Here is an 18893-nt window from a genome sequence, read left to right as displayed (position 1 = left end):
CTGGCGGTGGCTTGCGGCACCAAGCCATAATACTTAATGAACCAAAAAGCTAATTTTTTTTCTTTAAATTGTGAGGTTGAGGATTCGTACCTTCCAGTGCATGGTTTAATTTTTACTTGTGCCTTGAATTTAGCCACCGATCAGGTAACCTCCTTCTCGTTAATTCTACTTGCTTAAACTCAATTTCGCCCTCCCTGTCCCTAAACCCCAGTGCTTTGAAAAACTCTAGGCCGTCATCCTGAACTATAGGGTGAAGCCCTTTACCGAACATTATCAACTGTTCGGTACTTTCTTCTTCCTCTTCACACGCACTCCATACCATGTCTACCCCTTCGTGTTTGCCCCGGTATGTCTTGGTTCGCAACACTCTCGTCCTGGCCTCAAACAGTAGCGAACTACCCTGAGTATTATCATACATCCTTTCCTTGGCCATTCCCTGCCTAAAAGTTCGACAGATCTCCAGCGCGGACTTCTTAAACATGCCAATTCTCCAATATTGGCCTCAGCTTCCTTTACCTTATTCACAACCGATAATTCTTTTTGGTTTGGCCCCCTGCTGTTTTATAAGTATTTACCAGTGAATTTTCAGGTTCTCTTCTTCCATTTCGTATCGACATTTTTCATGTGCAAGTAGCTTAAAAACTTCCTAGCCCAACACTCCTCCCTCATTTCTCTCAATCGCTTCTCGCATTTCATCTTGCTGCTAGCTTAGCTGCCCTCAAATGATGTCCATCTCATATTATCTTGTACTCCCAGATTTGGTGTATTCCCGTGAGCTCCTAAGGCAAGCCTACATATTCCACGTTGCTTAATTTCTAACCTTACTTGAACTTCTGATCTCACGCACAAGATCGCATTGTCGAACGTCAGACCAGGAACCATGACCCGTTTTCATATTTCTCTCACAACATCATATCTATTGTAATTCCACGGTTCCCTGTTCTTCATGACCGCTGCATTCCTGTTACCTTTAGTCATCACGTATATTTCGTGTTCCCTTATGTACTCAGCCCCATTGCTAATCCATACGCCCAGGTATTTGTATTCATCTGTTATCTCTAGCGTGACCTCCTGTATTCTAAGCTCACTTTCTTCATTGTCATTAAAAAAAACATGACTACTGATTTTTCCTTTGAGAATATGAATTCTAACTTATCTCTTTCCTTACCGCAGATGTCCACCAATCTCTGCAAATCTCCCTTGTTGTCGGCCATTAGCACTATATCATCTGCGTACATCAATGCTGGTAGTGCCTCTTCAATGAGATTTCCTCATTTGACGAAACAGAGGTTGAAGCCAAGCCCACTTCCTTCTAATTTGGCCTGTAATCCTTGTAGGTACATCATCAATAAAAAGGGTGACAGGGTACACTCCTGTCTAAGCCCTTGTTTTACCTCTGCAGGCTTGGATACCTGTTTTTCCACTTTACACCTACCCTATTATTGTTATAGATATCGTTTAAAAGATTTGTGGCTACATCTTCCAAGCCTAGTGTGTCCAGTATTCCTCACAATTCTTCTTTAACCACGCTATCATATGCTCCCTTGATATCCAAAAAATGCAAGCCACAGGGGCCTGTGTTTCTTTTCTGCTATATCGATGCACTACGTCAGTGAAAACAGACTGTCTTCCAACCTCCTGTGTTTCCGAAACCCATTATGCAGTTCCCCCAGCACCCCCTCATTCTCTATCCATGCCTGCATTTTTTTCCTTTATAATCTGCATCGCCTGCCTGTAGCCCACTGATGTCACTGCTATAGGACGGTAGTTGTTTATGTAAGATTGGTCCCCCTTTCCTTTATACATCGTGCTCATCCTGCTAAGTTACCATTTATCGGGAACGACACCATCGATTATTATTTTGCTCACTGCCTCTCTCGAAGCCTGCTTAGACTTCAACCCTAATGTCTTTATGAGCGAAATTGAAATGCCATCTGGGCCTGTTGTTGTACTACTGGGAACCCTTTTCTCATCCCTTTCCCACTCTCGTGTTGAAAATGGAGCCATTGCGCCACTTGATTCATCCTTGTATATTGTGGTTCATAAAGCTCTTCTTTGTTAAAAATTTTCAGTCACCATTGTTCTTGTATATTCAGTACCTTCGTCCCCTTCTAGCCTAGCACCTTGAGCTGTAGTTATAAACCTCTGCTCTAGGCTGGTCTCATTTCTTAGGGAGTTGATATAGATCCAAAACTTCGCAGCTGCCCTTCTATCTTTTAATGTACTTCTGCCAGCCACTGAGCTCCCTTTCTTCTAATCTTTTCATTTATCAGAAGGGATGCATCCCTTCTACAGCTTAGAAAGATTTCCCATTTTCATTCAACATCATCTGTCGGTTCACCCTTCTGCTTAGCATGTCTTTTCCCTAGAGGATACCTGACGTTTTGCTACGGCTCTCTTAACTTCCTCATCCCACTAACTTTTGGAGTTGTGTCTTCTTTTGCGGGGTGACTTGTATGTCCACACTGTTTTATTATCCTCAGTGATTACTTTCTCAATTTATTTAGTAGCTATTTCAATTTCCCTTTCCGAATAAACATTTTCCTGTAGTTGCTCAACTTGTATCCTTCCCACTTTCACTGCTCTTCCAAAACTTATCTTGATACGTTTGTGATCACTACCCAGATTTCTAGAGCCACCTTCATCTACGTGCATTCCACTGAGCTTATCATACATCCTACGTGACATCAGTGCGTAATCTATCGTCGACTGCAGCCTGCCTGCCTCCCATGCTATTTGCCCTTCACACTTCTCGGTAGTGTTGCAAATGATCAAATCAGGCCTTTCACACAATGCCATGATAATTTTGCCTGTCGGGTCGGTATACCCATCTAAATTTTCTATGTGCGCATTCATATCTCTTGGTATAATTATCTCGCACTCCCCTCCTAACTCCCGAATGTCATTTGATATACACTTTACCATTGGCTGGTTTTCCTCTCTGGCCTTTGCTCCCGTCGAAAAGTACGCCAACTGAAGGAGTGTCATTGGCCCTGCCACTTTTTCTTTTAGCCACAAATGTTCCTTGCACTCCTGATTGACCCTTTGCCGGTATGATTTATGAATTGACGCCCCAATACCACCCCCCTTTTTGCTGCCTTCTGTTCTATTACAATATTCCCATGCGTAGTCCAGATTGTTTCGAGGAAGTTCCATGTCCCTGAGACGTGTTTCTACAAAACCGTATACAATCGACCTCGCCTCTCTTAGCTCTTCTTCTTATTCTTCCCACTTCAGCCTGTTCCTGCCACCCTGCATGATAATATACCCTATGTCTGAATTGGTTCGGTGCTTGTGGCTACGTCCATTACTGTCCCGGAGTTTACCTATCTTAGAAACTGGTGCCACTTTGGAATCGTATCTGTCCATACCACTTGTCAAAGAGTCTCCCTGGTTGTGTTCTTTGTTACTAGCTTTCCTGCACCCCAAAGGGCACACTTGCCCCTCCCCCCCCTAAAAGATATACTGTGCGGCCTGCAAGTCGCCAACCCACCTCATGACCTAGCCGCCCATCGAAGTGAATCCTGTCTCGTTTAAAACCACCACATCTATGCACCTCTCTGTTTATTTCCACCACCTCAAAGCCCTTATCTCGACTCATCCGCCATATCTCTTGGTTGGCGATGACAACTGCTCTTTGCAGGTTGCTATCAAACACCGGTACCTCTGGTATTGTGCATATCACTACCTGCACCTGAGTAGAAGTGGCGCGCATGTCATCAACGCCTTTCGCCGGTGTGGTTGCTAGTCTTGCTGTATCTTCATTTAGGACATCCATTAAACCACCTGAAATTATCACGAGGTTTCATCTATCAGCTGTAGTTTTGAGTTTGTGCTCGCTTGCCTCATGACTGCTTCCAGCTTGCGTCCTGGGAACGCCTCTACTGCAACCCTCCTGTCACCTTGTACCCTCTCTTTGATGGCTTCTGTGCATCGATTTAAATTCGAGTCCCCGGCGCTTGTCACATGCTTTGACTTTTCAGTTGGAGCGTCTTGCACCTCGGCGTTACTTGCACTTTGACGCCGACTGCTTTGTCCCCTACCAGCCCCACCACTTCTTCGCTTGCAACAATTGAACCGGCTGAACCTGTTTTTTCCAAACTTGCTTGCTCTTTCTTCTCCTCTGTTTTGGTTGCCGGTGTCCTACTGTTCACTCCGTAGGCCGCTCCTGTGTTCACCTTTGCTAGTGCTCCCTCGGCAGACTTCAGCCTTCCTCCCATAACCCTCGTTTTCTCTTGCCCTGTCGCCAACGCAGTCTCGAGCTCGGTGATTCTCATCAGCAGGTCACTCGGGGCAACCATCATTTTCTCCGTTTTTTTTCTCAAAATCACATTACCTGCACTTCGCGTCAGCCTCTTTTCCATCCGTTTCTACACTTGGGTCAAGTTTCAAATCCACCCCACATCCTGAATACTTTACAGTCATAATGTCTTTCTGACACCAAATTTTTTTATGACTTGTCTCACTCAATATTTGATAGATATGTGAAGTTTAACGTCCTAAAACCACTATATGATTATGAGAGACGCCGTAGTGGAGGGCTCTGGAAATTTAGACCACCTGGGGTTCTTTAACGTGCACCCAAATCTGAGCACACGGGCCTACAACATTTACGCCTCCATCGGAAATGCAGCCGCCGCAGCCGGAATTCGAACCCGCACCCTGCGGGTCAGCAGCCGAGTACCTTAGCCACTAGACCACCGCGGCGGGGTTCTCACTCAATGTTTGCGAACCTCGAGCCCTGTCCTACGAAGAAGAGAATGTGTAAGGTCTACTACAAAAATTTGCGTGTTCATTGTACGTGCATCTCCCCCACGGGTGGCTGAAAAAACAACAAAAACACAAAAATAAACACACGCACACGCAATATATAATAAATACCTGGTGACTCACCCCCAAAAATCCCAACAAAAAAATAAGTGCTACAGGGATTTCAACTGCTGCCTAATATTTACAAAGACACGCTCAAAACATGCACAACCACTTATTTGTGCAGTCGATTGGGAGCGCTCAAAAACACGTCCATCAACCGCGACAGTCCACGCTGCTTGAGACGTAGCGCCATCTGGCAGTAGTGTGAAGAAACAAAATTCTTTTTAAAACAGAGAGCTACCGCTAGGTGAAAGCCGTGGCACTAAAGCCCATGAGTTTTTAGCGAAGAGTAGGAAATTACCGCTTTTTTGTTCATAATGTTGCATTGTCAGATCTGCGCAATAAACACTTCTACCTTAAGATTTACGTCTCTATACAATTTATACATAAAAATACACATGGCATAACGCATAAGTAATGACGTTGCGACTCACGTATGTGCAATATTTATTTTGATTGGCAATGTTCACAAGTATGAACGCAGATATCAGATCAGGATGGGTGGGAGTTGAGCAAGGGGTTAAAACAGATCGTTCAACAGAAGAACTGCCACAAAGGCAGACAGACAATATTTTCTGCACTTCCCAAGAAAAATATCCTCTTTCAATGCTGACATCGGCAGCGTTGAGCCGTTGAATGCAATCAATAAATGTGAAAAGTCCCAGCAGAAAAAAAAAACCCCGCAAGTCTGCGTCTTAATGAAGCATTCTACCAAAAAGCGTACAATGTTTTGGAGCTATATTTTATATGAATTTTCATGTTCGTGAAACGTCATTTATAATTGTACTGCTGGCTATCTTGTTTTAAAAACAATATTTGATTGATATGTGGTGTTTAACATCCCAAAACAACCACATGAGTATGAGAGAAGTGGTAGTGGAGGGCTCCGGAAATTCATACAACCTGGGGTTTTAGAAGTCTTTAGCGTTTTTTGTGCAATCGCGAAATTCCACCTTGGCTTTCTCAAAAGAAGCTTGAAGCTCAGCGTTAACATGTCTGCTTTTACGCAGTCTGGCAACACGGCGTGATAAATGTAATATATCCCTGTTAATCCAACGCAGATTGTTTTTCACCTTTTTTGTTTTTAATAGAATGTATTTATTGATGCAGAATTTCAATAATGTCTCAAAATAACCAACAACACTGTCGACAGGAGACGCAGTGCTAGGTGACAAGAAATGGTGAATGTTATTCGCTAGAGTATCAGAGATAGTCGTATCATCAGCTTTATTGAAATCCCAAAATGTTGTGTAGCTCTAACGTTCATGCGAGATAGGACAATTTATATGTACAAGAATGCCGTCGTGGTTCTAAATTCCTTCTGATATATCGCATTTAAAGCCTAATTTAGCAAGAGTGTCACTGATAAAGAGTAGGTCGAGTATAGAGTTCTGCCGCGTGCTCTTTTCAACTAATTGTATCAGGTTGTAGCGCGAGGAAAATGAAATTTATACCCTACAGATAGATGAACTGTTGGTGGAATATGTAAGACAAGGTCAATAAATGCCCGGAACATTGAAGTCGCCAAAAATGATTACGTTTGTGCTGTCGAGGTTATGGTCGAGAATGAACTGAGCAATGTTATAGAAGAAGTTATGGAGCTATCAGGAGGGTGATAAAGACCACAAATTCTCTAATTCTGCTTATGTGCTAGCAACCTGTACCAAACTTATTCTACATTAGGAGGGCCTGAAAAAAATTTTTAAGTTAAAATCAGCGCGCAAGAGTAAACCAACGCCTCTACCTTTCTTATGCTGGTGGTCGCACCGGATGGCGACGTAACCAGGAGGAGTGAATTCTGTATATCCTCATGAAGCCATGTTTCAGTGATGCATATAACATAGGGAGAAGATGAATAAACTAGAAAAAAAAACTGTGGAAATTTGTTAGTTATGCTTTTAACATTACCATTCAAAAGTGCCAGCAACATAATAGTTGAGTGGAATTGTCAACCTAATAAAAATGATGCGTTTGGCGGTTTGGTGCTCATAGATTCAAAACCAGCAGCTCGAACCAAGCTATTCGTGACGCTCTCCCAGTTATAAGAGATATTATCAATGAATACGTGATCAAATTTCATTTTAATGTAAGAGCCATCGTTACGTTGCTCAACAGGTAGCAAAGAATCTCCTTTAAATTAACGCCCTATATCCCTTACGAGCATTCCTTGTAAAGTAAAGTCTTGGAGCATGTCATGTACACGAGCATCGTAACGTTTCTCGAATCCAACTCATTTTTCACGGATGCCCAACATGGTTTTCGAAAGGGATTGTCGTGTGAAACCCAATTACTGTCTTTTACACACCAGCTTCACCGCATTCTTGACCGTCGCTCCAAAGCGGATTGTATTTTTTTAGACTTTGCAAAAGCCTTTGAGAAAGTGTCCCATAATCTCCTCCTCCTGAAACTTAGCAAACTTAACCTTGGTCGTGATGTGTTCAAATGGCTGGAACACTTTTTGTGTGGCCGTACACAGTTTGTTGCAGCCAACTCATATAATTCCTCAGAATGTTCTGTTAATTCGGGCGTACCCCAAGGCTCAGTCCTGGGCCCCCTCTTATTTTTAATTTACATCAATGACCTCACTGATTGCGTTTCATCAAACATACACCTTTTCGCTGACGATTGTGTGTTATTTCGTGAAATTAACGACACAAGCGATGTTAGTATTTTACAAAACGACCTTAACGCTATTTCAAACTGGTGCAGTCTTTGGCTAATGAACCTTAATATTAAAAAAGTGTAAAGTTTTACGCGTATGTCGAACTTCAACCACTCCCGCCTCGTACCATCTTAATAATGTTCTACTCGATTGTGTTTCATCTTACCGGTACTTAGGTGTGCACATTACTTCTTGCCTGACCTGGTCCGTTCACATAAGCGACATTATTAACAATGCAAACCGTATGTTAAGCTATCTTCGTCGCAATTTTTCTTCTTCACCTGCATCTCTAAAACTACTGATGTATAAGAACTTGGTTAGAAGTAAATTAGAATATGCTGCTTCAGTTTGGGATCCCAGCATGGTTTATCTGATTGAAGCCCTCGAACTGGTCCAAAATAACTCTGCCCGGTTTATCCTACACGATTACGATCAAACAGCAAGCGTTACAGCTATGAAAAACTCGTTGCAGCTGACTTCCCTTTCTTCTCGTCGTAAGTTTTTTCGCCTGTGCCTTTTTCATAAAATCTTCCATAACAGCCCCACCTTCGTGCTAATCTTTTTCTTTCACCGTCCTACGTGTCCTCTCGCATCGATCATGCGCACAAAGTTGGTATACCGATATGCCAAACAAGAACGTGTTCAGAATCTTTTGTCCCACGCACCAGCAAAGACTGGAACCAGCTTCCTGGAGCGACTGCTGCGAGAACTGATTATCAGCTGTTTCGCACTGCACTAACAAACATTGTAAACTGAGGTTACTTATGATGTGTGCCTTTTTCGTTTTTTTTATGTTCTTGCGTGTTCTGATGTGTTTTGTAGCTAGAGGTGTATACTAAGATTATTTAAAATATGTACACTAGATCTCTTTTGTTCTGCTGTTGTGTACTAACTTTGTTATCAGCTAAAATTGATTATTCAGTAAACCTTGAATCCTGTACTCCCCTTTACTCTCCTTTTGAATCCATTTTTTGTAAACCCACTCCCCTCTTCATTGCCTCTGGCTCTGAGGGTACAATAAATAAATAAATAAATAAATAAATAAATCGAAGCATCCCTGAGTTTCTTGCGTACTGAGCGCACTCTAGATGAAAAATCTTCGGAGAGCTTTAGACCAGTCTGTTTTAGGTATTGCGCGTTTCTCAAAAAGCATTGCCCACTTATCACTGTAATCAAGCTACTTTATAATAATAGGACAAGACTTTCCACAGCGCATTCTGCCTAACCTGTGGAAGAGTTCCATCCGCGGGCAATGCAGCGAAAGCTTGTTGAATACGTTCGAAACCTTGGACCGCAGTGTGTCATGAGACTCGTTCGTGTCTTCAGGTATACCATAAAGAATAATGTTATTCCTTCGTGAACAATTTTCTAGATCGTCACATTTCGTGGTTAGTTCGGCAACACTGCGCCTTGAGTGAACTATCTCAGGGTGAAGCTGATTTGAGTCTTGATCCGCCAGTGCCTTGGAAAGCGAATTCTCGACAGCAGCCACATGCCATTCAAAGATATCGAAACGACTATTCACAGCAATGTTTATATCTGATATGTCTTCACACATACCTTTCTGGCAGGCAACTAAATCAGCGATCGTTTTCACAAGAGAAGGGTTGTCAAAACTAGACATTACGAGTTCAGCTGAGATCTCAAGGAAGCTAAGAGGGCTTGCCAGGGATTCATCAGATTTGCTCGTTTTAGAGGACAATGGTTTCCTGGGACCAGGATTAAGCTCAACGTCACCGCACATGAGAAGACGACCAAGGCAATTCATAACGTAAGAACCATTGCAAATAAAACTACTACTCAAACAATTGTGAGGGCAATAGAACAGCAGCAGGAATCGGTCATCAGAGCGAATACAGATACGAATTCTCGAGATAACGTACCTGTATAAACAAGAAGCAGCTTTTAGCAACATGCTGAAGCTGCTGCTGCTGCTACTGCATTGCCCACTGCCGGGACCCTAGAAAATTGGAGCAATTATACTGCCGATGCTTGGCATCACTGATCTGATTTCGTCACTTGTCGGAGTTTTGACGGTATGAGCGTCCATAGGAATGCGCAGCAACACCGGAGGCGGAGGGGCTTCTCTTGTATAAAGACATACATACAAAACATCAACGTGTTCTTTCGAAGCCTCAGAAATGAGCAATAATTGCTTCTTAATCGACAATCGCACAAGTACGAACGCTGAAACTTGAGCGAAATTGGTGGGCGCTGCGGATGGGGTTGGCTGTTTGAGGGCAGATCGTTACTGCAGACAAACAGACAAATGTACAGACAAACAGACAGAAAGAGAGACAGACAGGCAGGCAGGCAGGCAGACAGACATACAAGCAGGAAGACAGACAGACAGACAGACAGACAGACAGGCAGGCAGACAGACAGACAGACAGACAGACAGACAGACAGACAGACAGACCAAAATTTTGGCCTCGAGGGTCCCCAAGAAAGACTATCGTTTTTAAAAGTTATGATATACAATGCACTGGTATTATCTTTGTTACAGTACTGTAGCATACTGCGGTCTACTACCAGTGTGATGCATTTGTGCAATTTATCTATCAGAGAAAAAAGTCATACGACATATTGCTGCTGAACACTATATGCCCTCTAGAAAAGTTTGTTTTCCCAAATATGATATTCTACCAGTTTTTGGTACAATTGCAGGCTGATGTTGTGTTATAAAGAGTGTTAGGCGTTGTACCAATACAACAATTAGTCTTGCTAAACTTAATGTAAACCAAATTTTCGACTCACAAGCCACAAAGAACTTTGGATTGTACCCACCCCATCAAATGTTTATGACGAACAATTATTGTCTTACAGGCTACCTTCTCTTATACACTACCTAAATTTCAAAGATTTTGATCCTTCTTCTGAACGAAACTGTCACAATAAACACTTTGCTGGGCTTGGTTGTTTTCGTGAATAATAATCGTTCAGAACTCTGGCCATTCTTTCCCATTGATTGTTCCTTTTTCTTAATTTTGCCACTTCATGGCAATACATTTCAGTTATTGTGTTTATAATTTCAGTGCTTTTTTTCATAAACATTGTATTACTTTTTACGATGATATACGCATGAGTCTTTTTTTCCATATTCAATCTGCATGATTGTTCGCCGTTCCTGGTGCTTTGCCGATTTGTCAACGGATCGGAACCTCGTCAAGCTCATGAGCTTTTAATCGTGTACTTTTCCTAATCGAAAGAAAACAAAATTATTGAATGATGATTGATTGATTGGTGTGTTGAGTTATAGTAGCTTTCTGCTATTAGAAATTTTAATGAAAAGTGGATCTTTTTGCTGTTGTAGCGTACACTTCTGGGCACCCTTTCCAGGTTAAACCATAGAGCGCGACAAAAGAATGCCGTGAAATGCTTTCGTTGCTTCTTTATGTCACACAAGATAGTAATTATTTTGGCACGTTTCCATAGGCCCACTTTTTAACTTTTTTTTCGGAAATCACGGGCATGCACTCGTTTATTTTCAAACTAGAAACAATGAAACTGTCGTCGACACAGTTGCAGCCATCGTGGCGGTACAAGTATGGCGCTGTTGATCGCAAACCGAGTGCACGTGGTTGTGGTTTTACAATAATGTTTCAGCCCAAGAATATGTTCTAAAGCTTGCACGACCTGCCCACAATCACACCTTTCTATGCTACAAAGCTGCTGTAAAGCTTCAATAATCCTTCTCTCTAAGCTGCCCCAAATGACTGCTTTAACTCCTGAACATGATTTTAAAGAGACAGAAAAAAAAGTGAAGACACTACAAATGCGTAATAAAAACTGAAGTGCCCTGTGGAGAAAACGAGACAAAATACAAAGCTTATCTGCGCATGGCAAGGTAATAGGGAAGCCATCATTCTTGGAAACGTGGTGGTATACGTGAAAGATAACTGTTAAGACATTTGATTTATTAAATGCGATGCATTTCTCAGTGAACTTCGGCGACTTTGAGCGTATCTATCTATCTATCTATCTATCTATCTATCTATCTATCTATCTATCTATCTATCTATCTATCTATCTATCTATCTATCTATCTATCTATCTATCTATCTATCTATCTATCTATCTATCTATCTATCTATCTATCTATCTATCTATCTATTTATGTATCTGTCTGTCTGTCAGTCTGTCTGTCTATCCACCTACGGCATTGAGCTCTCCTGGCCGTTTCGATAATAATGTCAATACCAAACTTGGTATGGCATAAAATGACTGTATGAGAAACATATTTGACTAGTCATAACATTTAAAGTATGATACATGTCATGGATGTCATGATTTACATATCATGACCCTTCAGCTCTTGCGATGGTTTCGTTCACATGGCATGTTGCAAAACTGGTATGGTATGGCAAGATTGCATGGCGAACACAAGCGATAGACCCTAATATCAAAATCATTACATGCGTGCCATGTAACAACTTGAATACATGTCATGCTCATGATGGGCTCGCGGCCGTTTCGCTATCGTCACATCTACGACATTTGGTATCACAGTACGCGGATGGCCGACGAAGGTATGTGACTGCTGCAAACATGATAATCATGAGATGCGTGTCGTGTAAAACATGACTACATGCCACGCTCTTGATGCGCTGGCAGCCGTTTCGCTAGCTTTACCTTTACCAAATTTGGTCTTACAGAACGTGAATGAATAATAAAGGTATGATACTGGTGGAAACATTATGAACATGATATATGTGTGTCATGTAACAACAATACTTCATGCTACGCTCATGATGCGCACGCGGCAATTTCGCTAGCTTCACAAGTGCCAAACTCAATATTCTGCGACGCGAACGGACGACCTATGTAAATGACACATCCAAACATGATAATCACGACATGCGTTTCATGTAACAACATGACTACGTACCACACTGGCGATGCGCACGCGGCCGTTTTGCTAGCTACACATATGCGATATTTGGTATTACGTGACGCCAATGGGTGACAAAGGTATGTGACTGGTGCAAACATGATAATCATGAGATGCGTGTCATGTCGCATCCTTACGTGACGCGGTGCACGTGCTCGCCGGCGTTCATTTCGTCACGTCACGCCGACACTGCCACGCCAGGTGGCGGTGCTTCCCTATACTCGCAGACACGCGCTGCGCTGCGTTGCTTTCACGCACACGCGTTTCAGCACATCCGGCGTCCCTTCTACAATAAAAGGGGGAGATACAGTGTTGTCTAGGTAACGCATCGGCGAGAAATCCAGCATGTCGCTTGTCGCGCCGGTTGCCGTCAGGCCGCGCCGACAGACGCTGTTCGCGCCTGGCGTCAGACTATTGAGTGCTCGCGTTTTGGTAACGTAGCGTCACTGTGTCCAGCGTCGCGTGCGCTTCAATGCTACATTGGAGTATAATGGGCTCTTCATGACATGCTCGCTGCCGTTTCGCCAGCTCCACATGTACCCGATTTGGTGTTACGTGACGTCTACGAATGACAAAATGTATGGCTGGCGCAAACATGATAATGTTGACACGAGCGTAATGTAAGAACATGACTACATACCACGCTTATAATGTGCTCACGGCCGCTTCGCTAGCTCCACTTATACTGAATTTGGCTTCACGTGACGTGAATAGATGATGAAGGTAAACGACACATCCAAACATGATAATAATGACACGCAATACACGTACGGCATCATTGAACCCCACCTCGTAACGCTGCGATGATTTTAAAGTGACATAACAACAATTCTCATTCATTCTTTGTATATCATCGATTCCCCCTCTACGTAAAATCCGCAAACTTTTATTCATGCTAGTTCATCGATGGTAGCTGACCACCACCATCATTATGGGTATGTAATGCCTAAATTATTCCACGTACTTATTCATTCCCACTTACTTCTACCCAAAAAAAAAGAAATCAAATGCCTAACTTTCGGCTAGACCCCGAGCGTGCCGGAATTACGGGCTCACGAAGTACCTATACAAGTGCAGAATATCATCTTTTTTTTGCCACTGTGCCCCTCCTCAGGTGTTTGGCGTTTGAAATATCTGAGCTTATTATGTTCGCATGCCCATTTTTTCTAGAATGAAGGCTTGCCAACTAGCTGAAATTCCTGCTTTTCGAAAATTGGAGCTTGTGATTCACATAAACAAGCACGAGCTCATTTATTTGTCTGTCGTTTCTCATTATAGCTTTTCTGACAAAAAAATGATCCAACTTCAAATTTCTACCCATTTTTTTCTCTAAAATTGTATAACATGTGGAACTACGTTTTATTTGTGGTCAGTTTTCGAGGTATTCAGCCAATTACCATCTGTCTTCTTGTGGCTTTCTTAATTTAATCCGATCGAACCTTCTGTATTTCTACACTTTTTTTTATAATTCCCGCCAGCTCTTGCTCCTTTTCAGAACAAAAATATTTTTGTTCACAGACCCTGCCCAGCCACTGAAAAGCATCTTGCATAAATCAATAAACAAAAAAATTTTTGCGACCATAAATATCATAAACAGTTTGGCTATGCTTTCATCTCTGCTATCAATGCTCCCTTGGCCATGTCCCAGATCACTCAAGACACCATTGTCCACGTCTGGAAGCAGCCGCAAGAGCTTGAAATGGCTTCAGTGACATCTGCGGGATACAAAGTACTGCTGTCCGCCTGCTGGTATCTCGACCATATATCGTACGGCACCAATTGGAAGAAATACTACGCCTGCGACCCGGAGGATTTTCCCGGTTTGACAACCTCTTCTGCTGTATTCATTACTTACAGCGAGTTTGGTATTGTGGCGAACGCTATCTTTGTGTGGTTTGGTAATGCCGCATGTGTTATAATAAATACTCGCCAGTTTATAGGTTAACAAAACTTCGGAATGCCCGAAATTCCAGGTTGGTGCACGTGAACTTATTACTAACTGGCAGCTGACCAATGGTCCCTCGTACACAACCTAAAGGCACCAAGTTTGCCAGTACGAGACCCTCGTTAATGAATAAGGGAAACAAGTGTATACTTAAGGGCTCGTTTTTTGTGTGTACACAATATTAGTGAGATCTAACAGACAATAATGCCAAGGAAGGTATAGGGGAAGTTATTAGGCCAGTCGTAATGTAATTCAGAAGAAAGAAAAATGGGTAAAACGATAACTTGCCGTGGGCAGGATCCGAACCTGCAACCTTCGAATAACGCGTTCGATGCTCTACCACTCAGCCACCATGACAGCTATCCCCCCAGCTACTTTATTCAGTATCTATATCAATTTTAACATAGGAGTGTCAGTCAGCGCCATACTTAGCCATGGCGGCGTGTGTGGCACACTTTCTATAAGCCTGTTTGGCGTCACGTAGCACGTGAACTTATTACTAACTGGCAGCTGACCAATAGTCCCTCGTATACAACCTCGTATATATATATATATATATATATATATATAATGTATGGGATATGGCACAACGGGAGCGTTGTCAACAAGGATAAATATATTTATTTCCCCACAGTTTCGGGAGGGGTCCTCCCTTCATCATTCATCAGGGGATGAAAGGCGTGTGTACTTAAGGGCTCGTTCTTCCGTGTTTTACACAATAATTATTAGAATTAACAGACAATAATGCCAAGGAAAGTATAGGGAAAGATATTAGACTGAATTGTATTGTAACTATCAAGAAAGAAAAGTGGGTGAAAAAATAACTTGTCATTCATGGGCAGGCTCCTGCCCACGGGAAGCACTAATCTCATAATGGTTATATATATATACATATATATATATATATATATATATATATATATATATATACATATACATATATATATATATATATATATATATATATATATATATATATATATATATATATATATATATATATATATATATATATATATAGATAGATAGATATACACATATATACATATTCATATATATTTATATATTATTCGCTTTAGACCCACCATTACCTTCGTCTCAAATCGCATTAAATAGCCTGCTTCAATCCCTGCTCAGATACACTCTATTTTCTATTTTTGGCTTTTCTTTCCATATATTATTTTTTCAGTCCAAAATTAATTTGTGTTTGAAAAACAATAGGCCTTCTACTTAAGATCCCGCCACCCTGTTCTTGGCTGATCCCTTTCTGTGGGTGTGCGCCAGAGTAACAAGGAGGCTCATCATCATTTTCGTCATTATCATATCTGGCAGTACCAATAGCAGCGTATCTTTCCGGGTGCCTGGATGAATTTATGTAGCACTGACAGAATAGCACTGCGGCCTACACCTAACTGACTGGCTCCAAACGATAATAGGGTGGATGTATTGACTGGCAATCCGAGAATACCAATCGGTTTTTCAAGAATCATTCGGTGCAGTGAGGCAAAGCGGTGGCATGTGAGAAGAAAGTGATCTATTGTTTCAGGTTCATTGCAAACTGCACATTAGTTAGTGATTGAAAATCCTGATTTATGAAAATAGAAATTTAATCGAGGAACTCTACAACGAAATGTTGTGAGGGTCACCTCACATTGGCGAGAAAGCCATTTTGCAGTGTTCCATATGAAGTGCAAGTGCCGAAATTCTTTGGATTGTCAGGGATGTTTCGTGTATATTCAAGATTAACAGGTGTTTGAATCGTTTGGCTGTAATAAAAGAAAACTGAGGAGCTACTAGTACCGCCGCGAAATTCAAATATGCCGAAGCGAGCAAGTCAGCAGTTTCATTTAGTGCAATTCTAGCATGCCCAGGTTCCAAAGAGACCGTACTTCTGATCGGCTACGCGGTACGATAGACCAAACTATCCTGAGAAGAGGAGACTGCTTTGCGGATGTTAACTGTGTACAAACAGACAAAGCATCTGAAATAATAGTAGCTTTCAATTGCTGAGAACTGAGTTTTCGAAGAGCCAACGTAATAGCGAGGAATTCTGCGTGATAAATTGGCGTTACTTGAGGCAATCGTAGCGCAAAAGACCAGTTCAGCTTATGATGAAAAATACCTACTCCGGCCTTCTGAATATCTTGCGTTCCATTCATCGAAATTACTACGTATTAAGGAAAATGACTGAGATTGTCTTGAAGGTGGCCCTCCAGAGCATGCTTTGGAAGTAACTTGGCGTTTTTTTTTTTAAATGTAATTGAAAGTTAAGTGAACTGGCATTGAGCATATGGTTTGAGGAGGTAAATGCTGGAGGGAAAGCTTTGATAACATAGACTTCGCGTTTTTGATAACGACACCACAGGCGGTTAAAAAAAGAAACTAGATATTTAATGAAAACTGTCTGTGAACAGAAGAGGGGCGCATCGTGGAGTTTTAAAAATGGTTGCTCGGTAAGCTGTCGAAATCTTGCATCAAGTGAATGATTCGAGCTTCCAAATAAAGCACGTTATTCGCAACACACCTTGGTAGCCCGAGACACAACCACAGAGCTTGCCTTTCTAGCAATACAAGAGGTCTTAATTTGTACTCAGCACTTCCGGAAAACAGAACACAACCAAACTCCAGAATTGGGCGTACGTAAAGTTTGTATATCATGAGTAACGTATCCCTGCGCATTCCTGAATTCTTATTGCAAAACCGGCGTATAATTCCTAATGCAGGTTCTGCTTTACGGGTGTTCGATTCTATTTTTTGCTTCCAATTTAAATTGTCCATGTAAACAATACCAAGATATTTTAATGCCGTTACTTTTGGAATTAGATCATTTCGACAATTCAGTGAAAGAAATACGGGAATGGATAGAGGAAATACAAGCAGAGCACATTTGCTAACGTTAAGCGAAAAAGACAGCCCGCAAAGCTATACCTCAAGCTCACTCAAATACGAGTGTAAGATTTGATACAATGTATTGATATCTCAAGATTACGAGAAAAAAGTAATATCATTGACGTAGGTGTAAGCAGAAGCACTTTTATGAACTAAAACTCATGATAATAAGATATTAAATAAAAGAAGTGACAGAACCGATTCTTGCGGACCACCTTTTGTTTGCTTATATGAGGAGGAAGTAATTTCCTCGTGGCAACAAGAGAATTGTCTCTCAAAGAAAAACTCCTGAACCAAAGATTTATTGTACTTAGGCACATCGCAGGCCATTATTTTTAAAATCAATGTACTGTGTTCCACACTATCGCAGGCTTTTGCAATATCTAATGTGGCTACTGCAGAAAACTCGCCAGCTACTTTTGCAAGGCAAATTCGGCTTTCCAAATCAACTTGAGCCGACCATATCGAGCACCCCTGTTTAAATCCTACTTGCCTTGAGCCCACTGAGCCCACTATGATCCTGAGCCCACTATGGTATTTTTTTCAATTATTTTAACTAAGTTTGATATAAGCGAAATTGGCCGAATGTTTTCCAGAACATATCCGGGTTTTGATTTTCTCGCTGCAACACAACTTTAGCAATTTTCCATGCGCTTAGAGTCCATGTGTGCTGTAAAGAGCAGTGTACAATATTAACAATTAACAGTTGACATTAGGGAGCAGTTAACATCGACCTCGGCCTAATAGTCCGACGTCTTCTTCTTTGCTCTTCTTCACACACCATTACTATATTTCATAAAACAAACTATTGTTCATCACGTTCTATCTCGCTGTTAGACGCCCCTTACATATTATCTAAGTGATGTGGGCAGGTTTCTCGTCTAGAATAACAAGCAATCAGAAACTTCTAGCAGACCTAAACATCTGGGTTAACCTGAATGCATTCAGAGTTCTGAAAATCACTGAGTCGTGGTGTTCTACATGTAGGAGATGAAGGTTGTCGTTGTTGCTTCCCTGTGCAAATGGCTCGTACCCGAAGGAGGGGTTGGCCGATTATAAGGTGAATTTGTCGGATACTTTCATTATTGCGTCATTCTTAAAAAACTTTTGTTATTGAATTGTGATTTGAAATGCCCATTGCAAATTTGCAGAAAAAAAAGAAAAAAGTGAAACCGTCATTTAGCAAGAAAATCGTTTAGTCGCAATGATGAATTCCTTCACGGCGAATAAAACATCCCTGTGGCTGAAACCCAGTGTAGAGGCTCCAAATGAAAGAAGATCAGGTTGTGATAATTGCAAGCCCCGTTTTTGAAGAGGTGGTGCTAGTATGCATTTTTCCTGAAGAAATCGAAACGGCGACAATGTAATGAAAATGACTGATCGATTTGTTTTGATTACATTAAATGCACAGAGGGCAATTCAATATACATAATCTATCCTAGTAAAAATTAACGGAGGTAACGTGGCAACGAAATTTTGCAATGAAAACTTCCACCATCTTTGAATTACACGGTTCACTACGCCAGGAAAATAACAAGTGGTTGTACTCCGCAGAAGCCGTCAGTACAGGTTCTGATAAATTTTGCCTGATTTTAAGTGTGAGAAATCGCGCCACCGTAATCTGTACTGTACGA

General features: G+C 41.7%; 1 protein-coding gene across 4 annotated transcripts in view; it reads left to right on the top strand.

The window, feature by feature from the left end:
• Positions 1–18893, top strand: part of LOC119166687 (beta-hexosaminidase subunit alpha) — a 592332-nt gene that overhangs the window by 514047 nt on the left and 59392 nt on the right. For all 4 annotated transcript variants that reach the window (XM_075882395.1, XM_075882396.1, XM_037418007.2 and 1 more), the window contains one exon: positions 14074–14245. In XM_075882395.1, the coding sequence (XP_075738510.1) occupies positions 14074–14245 (172 nt within the window). The remainder of the gene's footprint in view (positions 1–14073; positions 14246–18893) is intronic.

Source organism: Rhipicephalus microplus, unplaced genomic scaffold (assembly GCF_043290135.1).
Source record: "Rhipicephalus microplus isolate Deutch F79 unplaced genomic scaffold, USDA_Rmic scaffold_12, whole genome shotgun sequence".
NCBI classification, from domain to species: Eukaryota; Metazoa; Arthropoda; class Arachnida; order Ixodida; family Ixodidae; genus Rhipicephalus; species Rhipicephalus microplus.
The sequence above is the reverse complement of the archived record's forward strand: the minus strand, read 5'-3'. Positions and strand labels throughout refer to the sequence as shown.